The sequence below is a fragment of the Scomber japonicus genome, chromosome 12 (assembly GCF_027409825.1).
Source record: "Scomber japonicus isolate fScoJap1 chromosome 12, fScoJap1.pri, whole genome shotgun sequence".
NCBI classification, from domain to species: domain Eukaryota; kingdom Metazoa; phylum Chordata; class Actinopteri; order Scombriformes; family Scombridae; genus Scomber; species Scomber japonicus.
This window is the reverse complement of record NC_070589.1, coordinates 34,758,622-34,781,914: the sequence shown is the minus strand read 5'-3', so window position 1 is coordinate 34,781,914 and position 23,293 is coordinate 34,758,622. Positions and strand designations below refer to the sequence as shown.

The 23,293-nt window shown below is 41.7% G+C and overlaps 1 protein-coding gene across 1 annotated transcript in view; it reads right to left on the bottom strand.

Moving 5' to 3' along the window:
- Window positions 1–17,305, bottom strand: part of dhx9 (DEAH (Asp-Glu-Ala-His) box helicase 9) — a 24,120-nt gene extending 6,815 nt beyond the window's left edge. Inside the window, exons 1-16 of the mRNA XM_053329479.1 lie at window positions 17,256–17,305; window positions 15,934–16,091; window positions 15,399–15,539; window positions 12,844–12,964; window positions 11,793–11,965; window positions 10,556–10,704; window positions 7,609–7,655; window positions 6,040–6,176; window positions 5,381–5,470; window positions 4,287–4,448; window positions 2,782–2,859; window positions 2,297–2,488; window positions 1,749–1,890; window positions 818–900; window positions 569–725; window positions 367–464 (exon numbers count right to left, since the gene is read on the bottom strand). Coding sequence (XP_053185454.1) covers window positions 367–464; window positions 569–725; window positions 818–900; window positions 1,749–1,890; window positions 2,297–2,488; window positions 2,782–2,859; window positions 4,287–4,448; window positions 5,381–5,470; window positions 6,040–6,176; window positions 7,609–7,655; window positions 10,556–10,704; window positions 11,793–11,965; window positions 12,844–12,964; window positions 15,399–15,539; window positions 15,934–16,044 — 1,881 coding nt within the window. The 5' untranslated portion in view covers window positions 16,045–16,091; window positions 17,256–17,305. The remainder of the gene's footprint in view (window positions 1–366; window positions 465–568; window positions 726–817; window positions 901–1,748; window positions 1,891–2,296; window positions 2,489–2,781; window positions 2,860–4,286; window positions 4,449–5,380; window positions 5,471–6,039; window positions 6,177–7,608; window positions 7,656–10,555; window positions 10,705–11,792; window positions 11,966–12,843; window positions 12,965–15,398; window positions 15,540–15,933; window positions 16,092–17,255) is intronic.
- Window positions 17,306–23,293: the final 5,988 nt, after the last annotated feature.

The window sequence follows — 23,293 nt, the reverse complement described above, 5'->3', positions numbered from 1 at the left end:
ACATTACAGTTCGTCTGCAGAGAGAGAGAGAGAGAGAGAGAGAGAGAGAGAGAGAGACAGAGAGAGAGACAGAGAGAGAGAGAGAGAGAGAGAGAGAGAGAGAGAGAGAGAGAGAGAGAGAGAGAGAGAGAGAGAGAGAGAGAGAAAGAGAGAGAGAGAGAGAGACAGAGAGAGAGACAGAGAGAGAGAGAGAGAGAGAGAGAGAGAGAGAGAGAGAGAGAGAGACAGAGACAGAGACAGAGACAGAGAGAGAGAGAGAGAGAGAGACAGAGACAGAGAGAGAGAGAGATAGACAAAGAGAGGTGTTATTTCTTTATTCAGACGCTCTGAGCTGCTGAAACCAGATCAGAAGTTTGAGGTCTTTACGTCTTCGTCTCCTCCGTCCTCGTCTTTGTCTTTCTTCTTTCGGTCCATCGGCGGAGGGATGAAGTTTGTCATCTGGATGCAATCCTCCAGGAAGTACTCTGCAGACACAGACAGAGAGTTTCAGAGACATTTAAACTTTTGGGTCAGAGGTCAGGGCTCAGGGCTCAGAGGTCAGGGCTCAGGGGTCAGAGGTCAGACGTACCTTGCACAGAGAAGGTGCGTCCGAACACCTCGATGATGGGACAGTTGAAGAAGTACTCTCTGAACATGGAGGTGTCGATGGTGGCCGACATGAGGAGGATCCGGACGTCTGGGTAAGTCTGGACTACGTCTCTGAGCACAACCATGAGGAAGTCCGTCTGTAATGACATCATCATCATCATCAAACCCTCACGAACCAATCAAAACCCTCGCCATGACTCCAGCTGATGAGGTCATCACTGAGACTCACGTTGATGTCTCTCTCGTGGATCTCATCGACGATAACGTGGCTGATGCCTCTGATTCCCGCTTCCAGCTTCCTCAGCAGCACACCTGGAAAACAGCCGAGTCATCCACAACCTGAACCTCTACTGCACAGCTGTTAGTTACACACTGACAGTATGGCTGCTCCATTATGGACAAAATCATAATCACAATTATTACAACTATATACTATTAAAACTTTTTTTTAAAACTTTAGAAACATGCTGCATTTCTCGTCCATTCGGTTTAATTAACTTCCTCTCCCAGCAGCAGCTTTTTATCTGATGCTTAAAGCAACACACAGCAGAACATGTTTGGAGATATTAGAGCTGAGCGAGTTACCATGACAATAGTTCACACATCAGTTCCTGGTTTATAATAATCAGTCAGTAAACTCAGCATCGTCTGACGCAGGCTGGAAACTCTTTTCCAAGCTTTTATTTACAGTTAAAGCATTTCACTGTGTTTCAGCTTCTGTCAAACTAACAGTGGCTTCCTGTCTAAGCTTTTCAAAATAAAACCTTTGTTATTGTGCTCTTCTTATCGTTAACAAAGTTGGGGCTGTAAATTGCGTGAGATTCCCGGGAGAAAAGACAAAACAGGAGAGCGGAGGGAGATGGGTCTAAAATACGGGAGAAACCAGGGAAACAAGAGTGTTAGCAGCTACAGTGATGCATGCTGGGAGGAAGGACGGAAATACACATGCATGACTGTTTCTATACAACGCTGCACAACAGAAAATTACAATGTTTCCTCCCGATTTTATCAGTTTTGAGATCGTTTGGCCCCAAAATCGTAATCATGATAACATTTTGATTAATTGAGCAGCCTTACTGAGAGCGAGTTTACGTTATACTGAACAGCTGTTAAAGGTTAAAGTAACACCAGTATGAATAGAGATCTGGGCGTTTCCATACCGACGGTGCAGAACATGATGCTGGCGTGAGGACGAGGGAGGACGGACTCGAAGCGAACGCTGTAGCCGCAGCTCTTCCCCAGATCCTCGCCTCTCTCCAGAGCGACTCGCTCAGCCACCGACACAGCGCTGATCCGTCTGGGCTGGAGGAGGAGAAGAAGGAGGAGGAGGAGGAGGAGGAGGGAGAGGACGGGGGGGAGGAAGAGAAGAAGAAGAAGAAGAAGAAGAAGAAGAAGAAGAAGAAGAAGAAGAAGAAGAAGAAGAAGAAGAAGAAGAAGAAGAAGAAGAAGAAGAAGAAGAAGAAGAAGAAGAAGAAGAAGAAGAAGAAGAAGAAGAAGAAGAAGAAGAAGAAGAAGAAGAAGAAGAAGGAGGAGGAGGAGGAGGAGGAGGAGGAGGAGGAGGAGGAGAGATGATGTTGCTGTCAGATGCTGAGTGTTACCTAGGTAACTATGATGTTGTGGTCGGATGCTGAGCGTTACCTAGGTAACTATGATGTTGCTGAGCGTTACCTAAGTAACTATGATGTTGCTGTCGGATGCTGAGCGTTACCTGGGTGACCACGATGTTGCAGTCGGACGCTCGGCCCTCCTTGATGAAGCGGTCCAGGATGTACTGGGGCACCTGGGTGGTTTTCCCGCAGCCCGTCGCTCCTCTGATGATCACCACCGGGCTGGAGTCGACGGCCGCCATGATCTCCTCCTCAAACTGTTTGACGGGCAGCTGCTCGCGAGCCGACAGCATCTGAAACACACAACGTTCTGTTTTTATACTTCCTACTAAAACCATCTGTAACGCAGCAGAGGAGAAACCAGACGGTAACGCAGCAGAGGAGAAACCAGACGGTAACGCAGCAGAGGAGAAACCAGACGGTAACGCAGCAGAGGAGAAACCAGACGGTAACGCAGCAGAGGAGAAACCAGACGGTAACGCAGCAGAGGAGAAACCAGACGGTAACGCAGCAGAGGAGAAACCAGACGGTAACGCAGCAGAGGAGAAACCAGACGGTAACGCAGCAGAGGAGAAACCAGACGGACCTTCTGCAGGTTGTCGTCGTGCTCCAGCTGGTACATCAGCTCGTCATGAAGCTCACTGCTGATCTGCTCCGGAGTGCACTGAGGAGAGGAACCACATAAAATATTATTAACATGAATAAGAGGATAAAAACTACTGACAACACACACACACACACACAGACACAGACACACACACACACACACACACACACACACACACACACAGAGCAAACAGCAGGGTTCACTTTCCTCTTATAAACTCATTTTCTGGGATATTTACAGATCATAAGATTGGTTTAATGTGCAGGATCGAAGATAATCGGCTTAGATATTCATCATTTTTCACATTACTTGTTCTATGATGCATTTGCTCTTTGACCAACAGAACTTATTTTCTCTATTATGGAAGATAATTACAGAGTTTAAGAAATGTATTGTTCAGATATTTCATGTTATAAAGAAACATCCCATTAAACACATGCTCATTTAAAAGCAGTCTTGTGTTGAGGTTTGTACTGAGAACCAAAAAAAGTGAGTTACAGGATCAATCTTTATTATTAGCGTCATTCAAACATATAAAATCAGTTTATTTTGTTGCACATTTAAATTATTTTTCAGGATTTTCTGCTCTGATATTTTCTCAGGAAAGCTGCATGAAGTCATTTCCTAGTTTTCAACAACAGAAGAAAAATCTGAATACAGTTTAAAAAGGAGCAGCGTGTAAGATTTACTGCCATCTAGTGGCGAGTTTGTAGATTACAACCAACTGTATCCATTCTGCCAGATTCCCCTCGAATAAATAAATAAATAAATAAATAAATAAAACACCTGCTGCTCTGTTCTGGATCATCTGATTTCATATGACAGCAGGTAAAACATGCAATAAATCAGTGAATATCTGCCAGGAAACATTAATAAATTGTACTAGGATTAATAATAATAATAAACTGGACTTTTGAACGGCTTGTTTAACTTTAAAACACTTCCAGACGCTTCAGTTGACAAGTCAAAAGTAAAATGCAACCTGTGTCAAACGGAGTTTAACTACCACCGGAGTACGTGGAGTTTGAATTAGCACCTCCACGCTAAACACCCAGGTGCAGCCAAGCCAGCCTCAGCTCCACCAAAGGACCATTTTGGAGTGTGGGAGTCGCAGCAGAGCCGTGATTGATTCCCAGTTAAGACACTCTGGTAAGAAATGCTTTACATTATGGGCATAAAACTGCCTTCAAATGGAAAATAACAGGATTTTAAACATGCAATTCAAAACGAGATTAATCACGATTAACTATGGAAACACTGCGATTAATCTCGATTAAAAAAATTAATCGTTTGACAGCCCTAATTATTATTGAAGCTATTTGTTGGCTTCAGATGTTACAGTAAATGTTTGGCTTTATAAAATAAGTCATCTAAACATCATCTTACACTCTGGAGGGTTAGGGTTAGGGTTTTCACTCCTTCATAGATCAAATCCATCTGATAATGAAATACTAGTTTAATGATGATGAGTTTTAAAGACGTACGAAGGCCAGCGGTCCCTCGTCGATGTTGCTGCTGGTCCAAGGGTTCCAGTTGACCTGCGGAGGCGACCAGGGAATCACGCCGGCTCCCGTCTGACGCTGAGACGGCTCGAACGTCGCGATCTTCCCCTGAAGCAGAGAAACCGGACTGCTGGCGTCCTGAGGCTGGACGGGAAGAAACACATAACACGCTATCATCCGTCCAACAGCTGTTTATTTCCTCATCCATCAAGTGAGGAGATAATCGTTCATTAATCGTAATCCAGGTTCAAAGTAAACTACTCTATGTTGTTTCAGTTCTTTCTATAAAAACTAAATAAAACTAATATGAATGACCTAAAGCAGGGGTGTCAAACATGCGGCCCGTGGGCCAGAAGCTGCCCGCCGAGAGGTCCAATCCGGCCCAGTTTTCTTCTTCCTCTTTTCCTTCCTTCCTTCCGTCTGTCCTTCCTACCTTTCTTCCTCCTTGTCTTCTTTTCTTTCCTTCCTTCCTTTCATCTGTATTCCCTTCCTTCATTCCTTCCTTACTTCTTGTCTTCTCTTCCTTCCATCTTTCCTTCCTCCCTTTCTTCCTTCCATCTTTCCTTCCTGTATTCTCTTCCTTCTCCTCCTTCTTTTCCTTCCGTCCTTCCTTTCTTCTTTTTATTCCTTCCTTCAGTCTATCCTTCCTACCTTTCTTCCTCCCTATCTTCTCTTCTTTCCTTCCTTCCTTCTTTCCTTTCATCTGTATTCCCTTCCTTCATTCCTTCCTTCCTTACTTCTTGTCTTCTCTTCCTTCCATCTGTCCTTCCTCCCTTTCTTCCTTACATCTTTCCTTCCTGTATTCTCTTCCTTCTCCTCCTTCTTTTCCTTCCATCCTTCCTTTCTTCTTTTTATTCCTTCCTTAAGTCTATCCTTCCTTTCTTTCTTCTCTTCCATCCTTCCTTTCATCTGTATTCCCTTCCTGTATTCTCTTCCTTCTCCTCCTTCTTTTCCTTCCTTCCTTCCTTCCTTCTTTTTAATGATCCGGCCCACATGAGATCAAATTGTGCTGTATGTGGCCCTTGATTGAAAACTAGTTTGACCCCCCTGACCTATAGTAACCCTGTGTGACTCACAGGTAAGGGGACGGTGACTCCGAGCTCCTGGACGACAGCAGAAAGCTTCTGTTGAAGCTCCGGACAAACGTTGACCTCGAACGCCTCCAGCTGGAAACACACAAACACAAACCTTCAGATTAAAAGCAGAACTTTATTTAACCTTCCTGTCGTCCTCCCGGGTCTTCCTTCCTTCCTTCCTTCCATCTGTCCTTCCTCTCTCCTTCTCTCTTTCTTTCCTTCTTGTCTCTTTCCTCCCGTCCTTCTTTCCTTCCTCCATCCCCCTTTCTTCCTTCCTTCTGTCCTTCCTCCCCCCTACGTTCCTCTTTGTTCTTCTCTTTCCTCCCTTCCTTCTTTCCTTTCTCCATCCCCCTTTCTTCCTTCCTTCCTTCCTCCCTTCCTCCCTCCTACCTTCCTTATTTCCTTTCCTTTCCTCCCTCCCTTCCTTCCTTCCTCCATCCCCCTTTCTTCCTTCTGTCGTTCCTTCCTCCCTCTTTCCTTTCTTCCTCCCTGCCTTCTTTCCTTTACTCCCTTCCTTTACTCCCTTCCTTCCTCCCTCCCTCCTTCCCTTCCTTCTTCCTCCCTTCCTTCCTTGACTCGAACACAACAGGAGGGGTAAAGCAGCAGGTGTGTTAATGAGGGTTTGGTGTTAATGAGGGTTCGGTGTGTTTTAAGCGTACAGTCTCTCCCTCCTTCTTCTTGGTGATGCCGGAGTACGCCTCGATGACGGCCAGGTGGTACAGCTGTCGGACCAGAGACAGAGCGCACGACTGAGCCGCCAGCTTCTTGTTGGAGCCGTGTTCTCGAGCCGTGACTCCTGCAGAGCAAACACAGAGGAAACGTCACGCTAGCTTTATTTAACTCGCTCAGGCTCAACGTTAAAGCGAGCTAGCATCATATGCACCATGACGTCTATCTAAACACGCCCTCGCCTCTTTTTCTTTCCCTTGGTGGCAAATTGATGGAGTTAGATCCATCAGCCGAATGTCTTAGCACAGGCGCTAATGGGACTACCAGAAGCTAACGGGACTACCAGATGCTAACGGGACCACCAGATGCTAACGGGATCACCAGGCGCTAACGGGACCACCAGATGCTAACATGACCACCAGATGCTAATGGGACCACCTGGCGCTAACGGGACCAAAAGGCACTAACGGGACCACCAGTGTATCTGGTAAATGACCCCACTAATAATGCTTGTTATCAAACTTCTACAGTAGTACTAATAGGCTCTTTACTATAAATCCATGTATTGGAAAGTTTGTAAGTGCACCAGGAGTTTATTAAAATAACACTGAGCTGATGGCTTTTACTCTGCTGCTACTGCTAACGCTGGAAACATCGTCAAAATATCGCAAGATCACTGAAATACCGCTGGGTTCCACGAGATCCCGCACAGCACATCTAGAGATCTGTGCGGGATCTCGCGATATTTCAACGATGTTTCCAGCTTTAGCAGCAGCAGCAGAGTAAAAGCCCAAATAATCGTGATTATGATTTTGTCCATAATGGAGCAGCTCTGGTTAAAACTAAAAATGGATTTAAAATAAAGAAAGTAATATTGTTGCGCACAGGTGGACGAGTGGTTAAGAGTGCATGCCATGTACGCAGCGGACCCCGGTTCGAGTCCCGGCCGGTGGACCTTTCTGCATGTCACCCCTCCCCCCTTCTCTCTCCCATAATGTCCTGTCTCTACTCAGTCCCTCCAGGATTTCGCAGGATTTTTTTCTGATTGTTGCCTAAAATGCCTGATTTTGCAGCAGCATTTAAAAAAAATTGCAGTAAATGTTGCGATGTTTTAAACACTTTTGTTGCAATTAAATTGCGAGACAGTGAAAATTACACACACGCCATCTCTGATCTCATTGCACATTCAACTTCATATTTTGAAGACAGTTTTCACACCGTTTAACATTTTATTTGACAATATTTATCTCCCTCACAGACACATGAACACACAACACAGACACACAGACACATGCACACAGAATTAGTTGGAGTTTACCGTCGCGGCAGACGGTATTTTTTGCCAACCTCACTCCTCCAATTTGCGGAAAAGTTGCGGTGATTGGACAAAATTGCAAGGCCCGCACATAATCGCGCAGATTGGTTGAATTTGCGTTAATTGTTGCGATCGGGACATCGCGAATTCCAGGAGGGACTGTCTACTTTCAAATAAAGGTGTCTATGCCAGAGAAAATCTTGAAAAAAAAAGAAAAAAGAAAAGAAATGAATATTGTTCTTACTTCTGCCGAGCTGCCTCACAAACAGCTGCATCTCTGCTATGAAACTCCTGCAGACACAAACACAAAGGTCACAGCTTCACTTCTCTGTTCTCTGGAGTAAAACTGACAGAAACGAGTGATGAATAAACGAGTGTGTGGATGGACTCACCTGCTCTCTCGGTGGGACGCTCGTATGTTTTCCTGCCAGACTTTTGTCTTGTTTTAATGATTGTTAATAAACAGGTTTGAGGTTGGAGTCGTCCTCCCGGCTGCTCTCGGCCCTGTGGTGGAACAGGGACACCAGAAATCACAACCGGCCTCCGAGCTGCACCCATGGGAGAGCTTTAGTGCTCCTAAACGCTGTCCCATGTCTTCCTTCAGTGAGGTTGTGACTTCTGGTGTTTCCGCTCTGCTCTCCTAACTACCCTGCTCCACCAGCTCAATACTGCTCCACCTGCCCAGTACTGCTCCACCAGCTCAGTACTGCTCCACCTGCCCAGTACTGCTCCACCAGCTCAATACTGCTCCACCAGCTCAATACTGCTCCACCAGCCCAATACTCAGTCACTGTTTGCTCTTAACCTTCCTGTCGTCCTCAAACTGACCCCGTCTGTTTTCACTTTTCCTTCCTTCCGTCTGTCCTTCCTCCCTCCCTCCTTCTCTCTTTCTTTCCTTCCTCTCTTTTATCCCTTCCTTCTGTACTTCTTTCCTCCTTCTCTTTCTTTCCTTCCCCCTACCTTCCTTTCACCCTCCCTTCTTTCCTTTCCTCCCGCCTTTCCTTCCTTCATCCCTCCTTTCTTTCCTTCTTCCTCCCTTCCATCCTTCTTTCCTCCCTTCCTTCTCTTTCTTTCGTTCCTCTCTTCCCTCCCTTCCTTCTGTACTTCTTTCCTTCATTTCTTTCCTCCCTTTGTCCTTCTCTCTTTCTTTCCTTCCCCCTACCTTCCTCTTTTCCTTTCTCCCTTTCTCTTTCCTTCTTTCCTCCCTCCCTCCTACCTTCCTTCTTTCCTTTCCTCCCTCCTTTCCATCCTTCCTTCCTTGACTCAAAGACAACAGGAGGGTTAAACTCTCATATAAAGAAGATTATTGGACTATTTTAGAGATTTAAAAGAAGTGTTTAAAATGTTCTTTTCCAGATTTCTGATCTTTCTCTTAGTCTTCCTCTTCAGTCTTGAGCTGGTGAGCGTGCTGCTGTCTGTGTTTCTCAGTAACAGTGAGATCTCTCTGGTGAGCGTGCTGCTGTCTGTGTTTCTCAGTAACAGTGAGATCTCTCTGGTGAGCGTGCTGCTGTCTGTGTTTCTCAGTAACAGTGAGATCTCTCTGGTGAGCATGCTGCTGTCTGTGTTTCTCAGTAACAGTGAGATCTCTCTGGTGAGCATGCTGCTGTCTGTGTTTCTCAGTAACAGTGAGATCTCTCTGGTGAGCGTGCTGCTGTCTGTGTTTCTCAGTAACAGTGAGATCTCTCTGGTGAGCGTGCTGCTGTCTGTGTTTCTCAGTAACAGTGAGATCTCTCTGGTGAGCGTGCTGCTGTCTGTGTTTCTCAGTAACAGTGAGATCTCTCTGGTGAGCGTGCTGCTGTCTGTGTTTCTCAGTAACAGTGAGATCTCTCTGGTGAGCGTGCTGCTGTCTGTGTTTCTCAGTAACAGTGAGATCTCTCTGGTGAGCGTGCTGCTGTCTGTGTTTCTCAGTAACAGTGAGATCTCTCTGGTGAGCGTGCTGCTGTCTGTGTTTCTCAGTAACAGTGAGATCTCTCTGGTGAGCATGCTGCTGTCTGTGTTTCTCAGTAACAGTGAGATCTCTCTGGTGAGCGTGCTGCTGTCTGTGTTTCTCAGTAACAGTGAGATCTCTCTGGTGAGCGTGCTGCTGTCTGTGTTTCTCAGTAACAGTGAGATCTCTCTGGTGAGCGTGCTGCTGTCTGTGTTTCTCAGTAACAGTGAGATCTCTCTGGTGAGCGTTCTGTTGTCTGTGTTTCTCAGTAACAGTGAGATCTCTCTGGTGAGCGTTCTGTTGTCTGTGTTTCTCAGTAACAGTGAGATCTCTCTGGTGAGCATGCTGCTGTCTGTGTTTCTCAGTAACAGTGAGATCTCTCTGGTGTAGCCGACACACGCAGGAGGTCTCTGGGTTTTTACGGCAGTCCGGCAGAAAAACATACGAGAACATCTGAACACCAAGCGACGGTTTCACTTTGCTGTGAGCTGACTTTAAGATATTCAACTGCTTTAAAACCTGAATCATTAAATCACATTTAAACACTCAAAGAGGAATCTATAATAACATAAAACCTTTGTACTGATCTTATATTTACAGACTATTCGTTCATGTTATTTGTCTCTTTTTGATTTTAACTCAATTTATCAACATTTATTATTTTACACTGTTTGATGGAAACTCCAAATCCAACCTGACGAGACAGTAAAGGCCGTTAAAAGACACCAAGAACCACAGAGCCAGAGGAATTACATCTTGGAACTAAGCCTGGGAATTAAATTTGGGAATTAAGCCCGGGAATTAAATTTGGGAACTAAATTTGGGAACTAAGCCTAGGAATTAAGCACCAAGAACCACGGAGCCAAAGGTATTACATCTGGGAACTAACTGAATTAAATTTGGGAACAAAATTGGGAACTCAGATTAGGAACTACGTTCAGGAATTAGATTTGGGAACTAAACTCAGGAACTAAATTTGGGAACTAAACTCAGGAACTAAATTTTGGAACTAAACTCAGGAACTAGACTCTACAACTAAACCCTGAAAATGACCTGAGTAACTAACTTAAATTAAAATGATGATTACCAAAATCTTGATAAAGGAAGAAAGTGAATTTAACATTTTGGATTTCTTAACTTGTGATTTTAGAGTTTGGCTTTTGATGATAAACAGAAACAGATCTATTAAAACGAGCCTGAAGCGTCTGCAGCTCGTCAGGTTGGATCTGGTTTTATTTCCTGCAGGTTTTAAAAGGATCCAGACCTGTTGTGGTCCGGTCCCACTTGGCTGTATTTATACTCAGCGCTGGTTTTCTCCTTCTGGAAGAACTGGTTCAGACGAGCTTTGGCGTTCTCCAGCGTCCAGTTACCGTGCAGGTTAGCGTTCAGGTCGACTTCCTCCGACTCCAGAGTCTGCAGAGAGGAAACAAACGACGCTGTTCATCTGCTTTACAGACACAAACTGTTTCAGGGTTTCATCAAGTTACATTTAAGACTTTTTAAGACCTTTATGATTAAAAAACTACGAGAAGTATGACAAAATAAGGAGAATCTCAGTCTCAGAATTAATTCCAAGGTAGCTAAATATCTGATGTGATCTTGTGTGTGTGTTTGAGGGACTTCCTGCAGATAATGGATCGTTTGGTTTCGTTTTTTATCAATCACTGAACTCTGATTGTTGAAACAAATTAGGGCTGTCAGTTAATTTTTTTATATGGCATTTTAATGTTGCAAGCCTTTTTGTCCCTTCTACTCCCCCGTAGATGGCTCCTCTAGCTGTAGCGCTATGCTTTGAAGTGGCCTCCTGCAGTAAACCTACCGCGCTGATGGAAAGTAAGAGAGCTACTGGACTTTTGAACGGCTTGTTTAACTTTAAAACACTTCCAGACGCTTCAGTTGACAAGTCAAAAGTAAAATGCAACCTGTGTCAAACGGAGTTTAACTACCACCGGAGTACGTGGAGTTTGAGTTAGCACCTCCACGCTAAACACCCAGGTGCAGCCAAGCCAGCCTCAGCTCCACCAAAGGACCATTTTGGAGTGTGGGAGTCGCAGCAGAGCCGTGATTGATTCCCAGTTAAGACACTCTGGTAAGAAATGCTTTACATTATGGGCTTAAAACTGCCTTCAAATGGAAAATAACAGGATTTTAAACATGACATTCAAAACGCCATTAATCGTGATTAACTATGGAAACTCTTAGATTAATCTCGATTAAAAAAATTAATCTTTTGACAGCCCTAAAACAAACACAACCTGGATGCTTCAGAGAGAACGACACACGGATCTAACTGTGAATCCCACCAACGCATTTATCTAAACTAAAGGCTAAGGAGGAAACGATGAATGAACGTAAGTATTTAAGACTTTTTAAGGCCTAAAATTGAGATGATCACATTTTAAGACATTTTAAGACTTTTTAGGACCCAGCAGAAACCCTGTGTTTAAATATTTTACTTTTTATAGGATTCTGTGTGTTGTGAGGTTTGAACAGAGTCTTACCGCCTGAGCTTCCTGCTCGTCTCTCTTGGCGTAGTACTCCTGCAGGTTGGCTCCTCGCTCCCACTGACCTCCTCCTGCTCCTGCTGCTCCTCCTGCTCCTCCTCCTCCTCCTCTTCCTCCTCCAGAGTAACCTAACCCAGTCACTCCTGGAACCGGCCCGAAGCTGCTGTCCTCTAACAAACAGAGACTTTAATGTTTAGATCAGGATGGTCCTCTCTCAGTGTCAGATCTAGTTTGGATGCAGCCTGTAGAACCTGATCATGTGATAGTACCTGATCATGTGATAGAACCTGATCATGTGATAGAACCTGATCATGTGATAGAACCTGATCATGTGATAGTACCTGATCATGTGATAGAACCTGATCATGTGATAGTACCTGATCATGTGATAGAACCTGATCATGTGATGGAACCTGATCATGTGATAGAACCTGATCATGTGATAGAACCTGATCATGTGATGGAACCTGATCATGTGATAGAACCTGATCATGTGATAGAACCTGATCATGTGATGGAACCTGATCATGTGATAGAACCTGATCATGTGATAGAACCTGATCATGTGATAGAACCTGATCATGTGATGGAACCTGATCATGTGATGGAACCTGATCATGTGATGGAACCTGATCATGTGATAGAACCTGATCATGTGATAGAACCTGATCATGTGATAGAACCTGATCATGTGATGGAACCTGATCATGTGATGGAACCTGATCATGTGATGGAACCTGATAGAACCTGATCATGTGATAGAACCTGATCATGTGATAGAACCTGATCATGTGATAGAACCTGATCACGTGATAGAACCTGATCACGTGATAGAACCTGATCACGTGATAGAACCTGATCATGTGATAGAACCTGATCATGTGATGAAGTGCATTTCCCAATAAAGTAATAATCTCTGTTCTGATGATATAATAATAAATTATTGGGTTAACCATATTTTTGCAGAACCTAATAATGTAATAATTTACCAATATCAGGTTTTACAAGCCTCATTAAATGATGAAGATGATGATGATGATGACGTTACCTTTCTCACTCTTCACTACCAGGTGAGGAGGCAGAGGACCGCTGGCAGGAAGGTTACCGAAGCCTCCGTTTCCTCCGTTTCCTCCTCCTCCATCAGGCTGATCACATTCTGGGAGACCAGGCTGCTGATCAATCAATCAATCAATCAATCAATCAATCAATCAATCAATCAATCAATCAATCAAACACAGCTTTCTATTTCATGTGTTTGGAATCTCATATCATCATTTTAATCATTCTGGTTTCATCTTTACAAACATGATGCTGCTTTTCTTCGTCTTTAATTATAGTAAACTGAATATCTGTCAGTGGTGGAAGAAATATTCACATTCTTCTGCAGTAAAAATACTTTATTATAGTAAAAGTACTGCAGTATTATAGTGATGTAGTATGCAGTATTACAGTAAAAGTACTGCAGTATTATAGTGATGTAGTATGCAGTATTACAGTAAAAGTACTGCAGTATTATAGTGATGTAGTATGCAGTATTACAGTAAAAGTACTGCAATATTATAGTGATGTAGTATGCAGTATTACAGTAAAAGTACTGCAGTATTATAGTGATGTAGTATGCAGTATTATAGTAAAAGTACTGCAGTATTATAGTGATGTAGTATGCAGTATTATAGTAAAAGTACTGCAGTATTATAGTGATGTAGTATGCAGTATTACAGTAAAAGTACTGCAGTATTATAGTGACGTAGTATGCAGTATTACAGTAAAAGTACTGCAGTATTATAGTGATGTAGTATGCAGTATTACAGTAAAAGTACTGCAGTATTATAGTGATGTAGTATGCAGTATTATAGTAAAAGTACTGCAGTATTATAGTGATGTAGTATGCAGTATTATAGTAAAAGTACTGCAGTATTATAGTGATGTAGTATGCAGTATTACAGTAAAAGTACTGCAGTATTATAGTGATGTAGTATGCAGTATTACAGTAAAAGTACTGCAGTATTATAGTGATGTAGTATGCAGTATTACAGTAAAAGTACTGCAGTATTATAGTGATGTAGTATGCAGTATTACAGTAAAAGTACTGCAGTATTATAGTGATGTAGTATGCAGTATTACAGTAAAAGTACTGCAGTATTATAGTGATGTAGTATGCAGTATTACAGTAAAAGTACTGCAGTATTATAGTGATGTAGTATGCAGTATTACAGTAAAAGTACTGCAGTATTATAGTGATGTAGTATGCAGTATTACAGTAAAAGTACTGCAGTATTATAGTGATGTAGTATGCAGTATTACAGTAAAAGTACTGCAGTATTATAGTGATGTAGTATGCAGTATTACAGTAAAAGTACTGCAGTATTATAGTGATGTAGTATGCAGTATTACAGTAAAAGTACTGCAGTATTATAGTGATGTAGTATGCAGTATTACAGTAAAAGTACTGCAGTATTATAGTGATGTAGTATGCAGTATTACAGTAACAGTACTGCAGTATTATAGTGATGTAGTATGCAGTATTACAGTAACAGTACTGCAGTATTATAGTGATGTAGTATGCAGTATTACAGTAAAAGTACTGCAGTATTATAGTGGTGTAGTATGCAGTATTACAGTAAAAGTACTGCAGTATTATATTGATGTAGTATGCAGTATTACAGTAAAAGTACTGCAGTATTATAGTGATGTAGTATGCAGTATTACAGTAAAAGTACTGCAGTATTATAGTGATGTAGTATGCAGTATTACAGTAAAAGTACTGCAGTATTATAGTGATGTAGTATGCAGTATTACAGTAAAAGTACTGCAGTATTATAGTGCTGTAGTATGCAGTATTACAGTAAAAGTACTGCAGTATTATAGTGCTGTAGTATGCAGTATTACAGTAAAAGTACTGCAGTATTATAGTGATGTAGTATGCAGTATTACAGTAAAAGTACTGCAGTATTATAGTGATGTAGTATGCAGTATTACAGTAAAAGTACTGCAGTATTATAGTGATGTAGTATGCAGTATTACAGTAAAAGTACTGCAGTATTATAGTGATGTAGTATGCAGTATTACAGTAAAAGTACTGCAGTATTATAGTGATGTAGTATGCAGTATTACAGTAAAAGTACTGCAGTATTATGAGTGATGTAGTATGCAGTATTACAGTAAAAGTACTGCAGTATTATAGTGATGTAGTATGCAGTATTACAGTAAAAGTACTGCAGTATTATAGTGATGTAGTATGCAGTATTACAGTAAAAGTACTGCAGTATTATGAGTGATGTAGTATGCAGTATTACAGTAAAAGTACTGCAGTATTATAGTGATGTAGTATGCAGTATTACAGTAAAAGTACTGCAGTATTATAGTGATGTAGTATGCAGTATTACAGTAAAAGTACTGCAGTATTATAGTGATGTAGTATGCAGTATTACAGTAAAAGTACTGCAGTATTATAGTGATGTAGTATGCAGTATTACAGTAAAAGTACTGCAGTATTATAGTGATGTAGTATGCAGTATTATAGTGATGTAGTATGCAGTATTATAGTGATGTAGTATGCAGTATTATAGTGATGTAGTATGGAGTAGGAGAAGCTGTTCTGACCCCGGCTGCTGGGACTTCTGCAGCACTGATCTCTCCCAGTCTGACCAGATAGTTGACGAAGTCTCGGGCCGCGTTGGTCTGAGCGTCTTTCTTATTGGTGGAGTTTCCCATCCCAGTGTAGTTATAGGTGTCAACCCGGACCTGTGGAGGGGATTGGGGGGGGGGGGGGGGGGGGGGGCACAGAGGAGAAGCAGACATTCAATATGAAACCATCACCGCAGAGACCCTGCTTTAACCCTTTATATGTCTGCTCAACCATTTGGTAGAGGTCTGTTCTGTCTATTGAACCCATTTAACTGTTAGGTCAGTGTTTTACATTTAACTGTATTATAGAGTGCTGTAGTGTGCTGTAATCCACCACGGTCATGTTCTCTCCTGTCTCAGTTACAGACTGACCTGCATGTGAATCCTTCCTGTGAGCTGCAGTGTGTCTCTGTGACATGAACTCACCTCACACATGAACTCACCTCACACATGAACTCACCTCACACATGAACTCACCTCACACATGAACTCACCTCACACATGCACTCACCTCACACATGAACTTGGGGCGGTTTTTGTTGCCTGCAGCTCGGATGTCGTAGCTGGGAGTCAGCTTCTTCTTTCCACACCAGGCATAAAGGAAGTTCTTGATGTCCGCCATGATGGACGGACGGGTGGCGGAGTTTCCTCCTCTGAAGACTCTTCACTCTGAAGACTCTTCACTCTGGAGAATGTCCACAAGAAACTCACATCGGTTAATTAACTCATTAACTCAGAACCTGAAGTCATACCATCAGACACAACAACACAGCTCCCAGTAACTACCAGTAACTACCAGTAGATTCCTAGTTAGAGGTACTAGTACTATACTGTAGTACAATTAGAGGTACTTGTACTTTACTGCAGTACAGTTAGAGGTACTAGTACTATACTGTAGTACAGTTTGAGGTACTAGTACTTCACTGTAGTATAGTTAGAGGTACTAGTACTTTATTGTAGTACAGTTTGAGGTACTAGTACTTCACTGTAGTACAGTTAGAGGTACTAGTACTTTATTGTAGTACAGTTTGAGGTACTAGTACTTCACTGTAGTACAGTTAGAGGTACTAGTACTTTATTGTAGTACAGTTTGAGGTACTAGTACTTTACTGTAGTACAGTTAGAGGTACTAGTACTATACTGTAGTACAGTTAGAGGTACTAGTACCTTATTGTAGTACAGTTAGAGGTACTAGTACTTTATTGTAGTACAGTTAGAGGTACTAGTACCTTATTGTAGTACAGTTAGAGGTAAAGCACTGATAATGTAGGAACCAAACTTCACCCAGAAATCAGAACATTTTCTGCTTTTTGAGCAAAGAAACTAAATTGACTGCACTAATATAAATTTATATTATTTCTCCTAATCAATGACAACCGTCAGTCAAATTCGGAATATAAATAAAGACATAAAAGCATAAATCAGGGTGTTAATTTAGCAGGATTATAGAGACCGGTGTATGAAAACTGAGACTGGGCGCCCGTTAAACTGCTTGTTTTTTAAATGTAGTCTGGTTTACACTTCACGGCTAAATTTAAACCGAATATCTTGAAATATATATTTTAAAAAGGTCAACCAAAGCTAGAATTGATGTCAGCAGCTGTGTTATATTTTAATCTTTATAAACACATATTTTATATCGTCAGTTAAAAACGTTATATCGTGTTTTAACTGTAACGGTAACGGTAACGGTTGCTGCTAAACTAACGTTAGCCTTAGTTAGCGTTGAATTAGCGGCTCGGTTCCGACCTTTAAACACGCATTATTAAAGCCTGTAAAACCCATTTAATGCCATTAACTGTAATAATTAGAAACATTAAGGTAATTACTCACACACTGGACCAGACTCCAGCAGCTCTGCACCGCCTGTAACACAGTTTATCTTCCTGTTAATAGGATGGCAAAGGAAAAACATGCCGTACTCTGCCTCTGATTGGCTATGACGCTCTGCCTTCGTTGCTTGGATTGGATAGAGTCAGGTGGAATGTCAGCGTAAGCCAATCAGAGGTAGGAGAGGGCGGGCTATTCCTTTACCATCCTAGGGAAAAAATATAGCCGCCAGTTATCCGTTGCCTTCAATCAACGGTTAACCGCCGGTTAGAGATCCGGTTTATTAATGCTGCAGCGCCACCTGCTGGCGGGAGGATGAACTACACTGCAGTACAGTTAGAGGTACTAGTACTTTACTGTAGTACAGTTTGAGGTACGTATACTTTACCGTAGTACAGTTTGAGGTACTAGTACTTTACTGCAGTACAGTTAGAGGTACTAGTACTTTACTGTAGTACAATGAGACGTACTAGTACTTTACTGTAGTACAGTTAGAGGTACTAGTACTTTACTGTAGTACAATGAGACGTACTAGTACTTTACTGTAGTACTGTTAGAGGTACTAGTACTTTACTGTAGTACAATGAGACGTACTAGTACTTTACTGTAGTACTGTTAGAGGTACTAGTACTTTACTGTAGTACAATGAGACGTACTAGTACTTTACTGTAGTACAGTTAGAGGTACTAGTACTTTACCGTAGTACAGTTAAAGGTACTTGTACTTTACCGTAGTACAGTTTGAGGTACTAGTACTTTACTGTAGTACAGTTTGAGGTACTAGTACTTTACTGTAGTACAGGTTGAGGTATTTATACTTTACTGTAGTACAGTTAGAGGTACTTGTACTTTACCGTAGTACAGTTTGAGGTACTAGTACTTTACTGTAGTACAGTTAGAGGTACTAGTACTTTACTGTAGTACAGTTTGAGGTACTTGTACTTTACTGCAGTACAGTTTGAGGTACTTGTACTTTACTGTAGTACAATGAGACGTACTAGTACTTTACTGTAGTACAGTTTGAGGTACTAGTTTATATTCAGATGTCCCAGTTTGAGTGCTGCTGAATCTAAACTGCAGAAACTTTGTGCAAACATGAACCTTCTGCTCTCAGTGAGTCTTAATGTGGATTATTAATGTAATAAATGCTGTAAATAAATGTTAGTAATAAATAAATGATTTATTGTTTGTCATGTTTTCAGTAGTTCTGCTCTCTGACCAGCAGGTGGCGACACTGACTGCAGATTACACTGTTGTAGCGCAGTTTGGTTTCTATTGATCAGTGATTTTAACACATTAACAGGGATGAAAAGTAACTAATTACATTTACTCAAGTACAGTAGTTAAGTACAGTTAGAGGTACTAGTACTTTACTGTAGTACAGTTTGAGGTACTTATACTTGTCTGTAGTACAGTTTGAAGTACTTGTACTTTACCGTAGTACAGTTAGAGGTACTAGTACTTTACCATAGTAGAATTTGAGGTACTAGTACTTTACTGTAGTACAGTTAGAGGTACTTTCTACTCCACTACATTTATTTAACAGCTTTAGTTACTTTTCAGATGCAGATTTGACTCAATGGAAAATATAACAAGCTTTTAAAATCCAACACATTGTTAAAGATGAAACCAGTCAGCAGTTTGTAGTCGGCTCACATTCCAGATGTCTATGAGTTGTTAACAGCTCCACCAAATACTGATTCTTCCCTCTAAACTTCTCACATGCTTTCATTTCAATAAATGTTCAAATGATCCAATATTTCAGCAACAATCAAAGATTAGAGAAACAACTGAAGACAGATTCAACATACAGCTCATCATACTCAGTGTACTTTTACTGACTTCTTCTTCTTCTTCTTCTGAGTTAAATGTTGAACATTAATCTGAGCTGAGATATTTCACACTGTGTAAACTCAGTGTTGAGTAACGCAGCGTTTGGAGCCGAGCCAGCCAGGTGTTGGTAAGGTGTGTGTGTGTGTGTTCAGGGTGTGGTGTTGCCAGGGTGTGGCTGTGTGTGTGTGTGTGTGTGTGTGTGTGTGTGTGTGTGTGTGTAGTCCTGCCTTGCGGCGCTGTATTTCTGCAGGTCAGCAGTGGGGAAAGTGTAACCAGGTATTGTCAGGGTGTGTGTGATGGATCATAATGTGTGTGTCTGCGTGTGTGTGTGAGTAAGTGTGAGTGTGTGTGTGTGTGTGTCTGAGGTTCAGGGTGTGTCTGGCTGCTCGGTCATACCTGCAGCCTCAGGTTATACAGTTTACACATGGAAACAGTCCTCAGCAGGGAGACAGAAAAACATCAGACCTGCAGGCTCACACTTCAAACACAGTTATTTAACATCTTCGTCACATTTTATCTGCTGACACACACCGTGGTTGGGTCCAAAGCCTCCAATCTGATTATATATCTCATTATATATCTGATTATATATCCTCTTCCTCTCTACCAGAAAGCTCCCAAACTTAAGAACATAGTAAGAAGTTTCCATCCCATCTGAATGTCCTCACATGTAAAGACACATCTGAGAGTTCAAACACAGTTATTTAACATCTTCGTCACATTTTATCTGCTGACAGACGCTGTGATTCTGTCCAAAGCCTCCAATCTGATTATATATCTCATTATATATCTTTATATATCTCATTATATATGTATCCTCTTCTTCTGTACCAAACATAAGAACATAGTAAAAAGTTTCCATTCCATCTAAATGTCCTCACATGTAAAGACACATCTCAAAGTTCAAACACAGTTATTTAACAGCTCCAGTTGCTTTTATCATCCAAACTATATATTATATTATTATATTATATAGACCCAAACCAACTCTGAACTCTACTAACACGTGTTGAGTTTGTCTCCAAAGCTCCATATATCTTATTATACAGACTCACTCTTATTCCTCTGTACTGGAAAAACTCCAAAACACAAGTTCAGCAGCAGGTTTATACATTAACACGTTTAGATTGAAGCTTATACAGAAGAGACTGTCTGGAGTAGTTACTCATTAATCATAAAACATTTTATTTATAACGCGCTTTTACAGGTGCTCAAAGACGCTTACAAGTAAAAACATAAAATGAAAAGAACAAACAATATAGAAGGTTAAAAAGATATAAAATGGAAAGAGGATAAAAAACAGTTTACAGGTTAAAAGCCAGGTTAAAAAGGTGTGTTTTTAGGAGTGATTTGAAGGTATGGGGGTCTGTACAGTCTCTGATGGGTTTGGGGAGTGGATTCCAGAGAAGTGGGGGCGACAGTGGAGAAGGCTCTGTCATTGTAATCATTACTCATTAATCATTGATCAATTATCAGACATAATCAGCCTCTGACTAAATCAACTAAAACACCAACTCGTCATCACAGCTCCAGACTGGTGAGCAAACTCTGCTGGTGTAATAAAAGTGGACTTTGAGTTGAGTTGATTCTATTGAGAGGTAGATCCTTGATGTGTTGATGAAGAAGGAAACCACCGCTGACACGTCTCACTTGTACATTTGAAAGGTTTTATTACAAAAGAGAAAAACGCGTCAACTAGGCATGGGATGATAACCGTGTTCAAGGTTCACCGCGATTTGAAAAAGCCACGATAACCGAAACCGACAAATGTTCTGTCATACCGTTCCTAAGGTATGAGCTGTTTTTAGTCTAGTCTAGTCATATAAATCCTTCCTTCCTTCCTTATGTCTTTCCTTCCCTCCTTCCTTTCCTTCCTATTCCCTTTTCCCTCCTTTCTTTCTTTCCTTCCTTCCCTCCTTCCTTTCCTTCCTCATACCGTTCTTGAGGTATGAGACGTTATTAGTCTGGTCAAAGACAGGAAGTGCTGGTCAAAGACAGGAAGTGCTGGTCACAGACAGGAAGTGCTGGTCAAAGACAGGAAGTGCTGGTCAAAGACAGGAAGTGCTGGTCAAAGACAGGAAGTGCTGGTCAAAGACAGGAAGTGCTGATCAGAAATCCCTCAGGTGGTGCAGCTGCAGCGTAGAGTATCACGACCCCTCACACTGTCATTACAGATTCAGGTTAAATGAACATGTCTGTCTTTATTTTAGATCTGTAATCACAATACCGCCATACCGTGAAACCATGATATTCTTTTTAATGGTTATCATACCACCAGAATCTCATACCGGCCCATGCCTAGTGCCATCCAATCTTGAGAGAGACCTGGTCCCAATCTGAATCTCTCTCTGCCTTCTCCCAATCCTTACAACAATATATATATATTTCCTAAAAACTCCGACTTCTAAACAAAAGTTCAATCTGGAAAAACAGCCCTGACGCCTAATTTATGACTAGTTTTAACACACGGTCAGTCTAAGGAAATAGCCTCGGTCCTTTATGGCTAACTGTAAACTTTAAGTTAAGTAAACGTCTGTTCAAGTGATACAGGATCCCAGGATATCATATTATCACAGAACCGATGACCAAGCAGAACAGACACCTCAGCTCAGAATCAGATCAGTCAGGATTCATAATGTAAGCATACATAACAACTGTTACTGTCAGTGTGATGACGAAGACCATGTGACACGATAAAAAGCTCCAGAACAGCCAAGAACATGACGATGGCTTCGTCAGCTATGAGACGAACAGCCCAGCTCTCTTTTCTCTCTTTCTTTAAATTAAGTCCTTTGTGCTCAGAATTATGAATAATTACACATTTACAGTCTCAAAAACCAGCTGGACAAACTGAGCGTGATGATGAAGACCATGTGACACGATAAAAAGCTCCAGAACAAACAAAATAAGTGACGATGGCTTCGTCAGCTGTGAGACAGTCCAGCGCTCTCTGTCTTTAAATGAGTCCTTTGTGTCCAGGATCATGAATAATATGAAATATAACAGACTCATGAACAGCTGCACCAACCGAGTGATGAAGACCATGATCAGTGATAGAGAGTAACTAGTTACATTTAACGTTAAGTTACGTTACGTTACGTAACTTAATGATAAAATAAATGTAAGTGTAATCTGTTACAGTTACTGATGAAGGAAGTTAAATCTGAAGACCTTTAAGATTTTATTCATTATATTAATATATACATATTTATTATATATATATATAATCCTAGGTAACGCTCATCATACGACCGCAACATCGTGGTCACCTAGGTAACGCTCATCATACGACCGCAACATCGTGGTCACCTCGGTAACGCTCATCATACGACCGCAACATCGTGGTCACCTCGATAACGCTCATCATACGACCGCAACATCGTGGTCGCCTAGGTAACGCTCATCATACGACCGCAACATCGTGGTCACCTCGATAACGCTCATCATACGACCGCAACATCGTGGTCGCCTAGGTAACGCTCATCATACGACCGCAACATCGTGGTCACCTCGGTAACGCTCAGCATCCGACCGCAACATCGTGGTCGCCTAGGTAACGCTCATCATACGACCGCAACATCGTGGTCACCTCGGTAACGCTCAGCATCCGACCGCAACATCGTGGTCGCCTAGGTAACGCTCATCATCCAACCACAACATTGTGGTCGCCTAGGTAACGCTCAGTTTCCGACCACAACATTGTGGTCACCTAGGTAACGCTCAGTATCCGACAGCAACATCGTGGTCGCCTAGGTAACGCTCAGCTTCCGACCACAACATTGTGGTCACCAAGGTAACGCTCATCATCCAACTGCAACATCGTGGTCGCCTAGGTAACGCGGTGAACTTAGATTTTGGTGCTTAATGGGAACATTTACTCCAACAGATGAAAACTTTGGTTAGAAAATCAGAAAAGTCATCAAGTGTAATAAGTTACATTACTTTGATGAAATAGTTACATTACTTATTACACTTTAAACAGAGTAACTAGTAATCTATTACATTTACACAGTTACCTTCACAACCCTGAAGAAAATAAACCTAAAATTAAATTAAATCTATCAAAATACTTTCACTGTAATACTTTAACACAGTTTGATTTAATATTAACATTTTTAAAGGATTACTTTAATAAATACAGTTTATATTAGTAACAGAGTAGTATGACCATGTTTTAATTAGGGCTGTCAGCGTTAACGCGTTAATCAC